Source organism: Eimeria mitis, genomic scaffold (genome assembly GCF_000499745.2).
Source record: "Eimeria mitis Houghton genomic scaffold, Emh_scaff245, whole genome shotgun sequence".
Lineage (NCBI taxonomy): Eukaryota > Apicomplexa > Conoidasida > Eucoccidiorida > Eimeriidae > Eimeria > Eimeria mitis.
The window spans coordinates 10,890-12,741 of NW_013570787.1; the positions used below are offsets into that span (position 1 = coordinate 10,890).

A 1,852-nucleotide genomic window follows, 5' to 3' on the forward strand; every position below is an offset into this window, starting at 1 on the left:
TTGGTCTTTTTCGCTCTGTGGTTATACAGCGGAAGGAAACGCGGATGCGGTGCTGCTGCTGCTGCTGCTGCTGCTGCTGCTGATGCTGATGCTGGTCGCAGTGCTGCTGCTGCTGCTGCTGCTGCTGGTTGTGTGGGGTGTATGCACACAGCGACTTACATCGGCAGGGACGAGGTCATCATCGCCTGGCTGCTGCTGCTGCTGCTGCTGCTGTTGCTGCTGCTGCTGCTGCTGCAGCAACTGCTGCTGCAGCGGAGAGTGTTCTAAGGTCAAGGAGTTCAACTGGCTCTCCAAATTCAGCATTGCATCCTCCTGCACATAAACCCTAAACCCTAAACCCTAAACCCTAAACTGAAGAGTTTACGTGGAGACCCTCTAAACCCTAATGGTTCTGCTGTGGGGGTTTAGAGCGAGGGTTTAGTACAGTCAGGGTTTAGGGTTTAGGGACAGGGTTTATAGCTAGGGTTTAGAGCTAGGGTTTAGAGCTAGGGTTTAGGGTTTTGAGCTAGGATTCAGGGTTTAGAGCTAGGGTTTAGGGTTTAGAGCTAGGGTTTAGGGTCTAGGATCTAGCTAGGGTTTAGGGTTTCGAGCTAGGGTTTAGGGTTTAGGGTTAAGCTAGGGTTTAGGTTTTAGGGTTTAGCTAGGGTTTAGGGTTTCGAGCTAGGGTTTAGGGTTTAGGGTTTAGGGTTTTACCTTGTAGAAGGGTTCAGCATCTGGCCGGAGGAGACGCCAGGCCTTCATTGCTTTTCTGAGGTGTCTATCGAGTTGCTGCTGCTGCTGCGGCGATAGTTTTTTTTTTTCTCCTTTTGCTGCTGCTGCTGCTGCTGCTGTTGCAGTATCTGCTGCTGCTCCTGCTGTACCTGTTGATGGGTCCATTGCTGGTGCTGCTGCTGCTGCATCTGCTGCTGCTGCTGCTGCTGCTGCTGCTGCTGCGCCCCCAAAGAGAGCTGCTTTCTGTTCGTCAGTAAAGAGGGTTGATAGGGCTTGCTGCTGCTGCAGCAGCTCGCGCGTAAACTCTTCTCTTTCTACACGCAGGGGTTCTCCGTCTCCTGCTGCTGCTGCTGCTGCTGCTGCTTTTGCTGCTGCAGCAGCAGCAGCAGCAACATTAGGTATGTCATCCAGGTGCTTGTATCGACGCAGGTCTTGCTGCTGCAGCTTCTTCGCTAGGTGGCTGCGGTGTATATAACGACACAAATTCAGAGACCAATACAACCTGCTGCTGCTGCTGCTGCTGCTGCTGCTGCTGCTGCTGCTGAGGATGCTGCAGCAGGAACTGCTGCTGCTGCTGCTGCTGTTGTTGCTGCTGCTGTAGGCGATGGCGCTGTGTCCAGCACTGGCGGTAGCACTACCCATTCTGCTGCTGCTGCTGCTGCTGTTGTTGCTGCTGCTGCTGCTGCTGCTGTCAAGGGGGAGGGAGCTACGGCGCCAGTAGCCGTTGCTGCTGTCACTGCATCTGCTGCTGCTCCTGCTGCTGTTGCAGCAGCAGCAGCAGCAGCTGCTGCTGCTGCTGCTGCTGGAACAGTCTGCCCCGAGGGCAGCATTTTGGATGGAGCAGCATGACGACCAGCTGCCTACGTGCTGCTGCTGCTGCTGCTGCTGCTGCTGCTGCTGCTGCTGCTGCAGAGCTCGAGGCCCTGGTAGGCGGTGGCGCAGCGGGAGCCGCCGCAGCTGCAGCATCCTGCTGCTGCTGCTGCTGCTGCTGCTGCGGTGTATATACACCCCACAGCAGCAGTTGCTGCAGCCTTGGGGTGTATGGGCAGATGGCTAGGTGATACTGCTGCTGCAGCAGCAGCAGCAGCATCGGCAGCGAGGACACTCGGTACTGCATGCAGTATAAAAGCAGCTGCACTGT

The 1,852-nt window shown here is 55.9% G+C and overlaps 1 protein-coding gene across 1 annotated transcript; it reads right to left on the bottom strand.

Moving 5' to 3' along the window:
* Window positions 1-21: 21 nt before the first annotated feature.
* EMH_0005120 (uncharacterized protein) lies at window positions 22-1,677 on the bottom strand (the record flags this gene model as incomplete). The annotated part of the gene is made up of 2 exons (XM_013497064.1): window positions 22-312; window positions 694-1,677. 2 exons carry the CDS (start codon window positions 1,675-1,677, stop codon window positions 22-24), a joined length of 1,275 nt encoding a protein of 424 aa, XP_013352518.1.
* Between the last annotated feature and the right edge of the window lie 175 nt (window positions 1,678-1,852).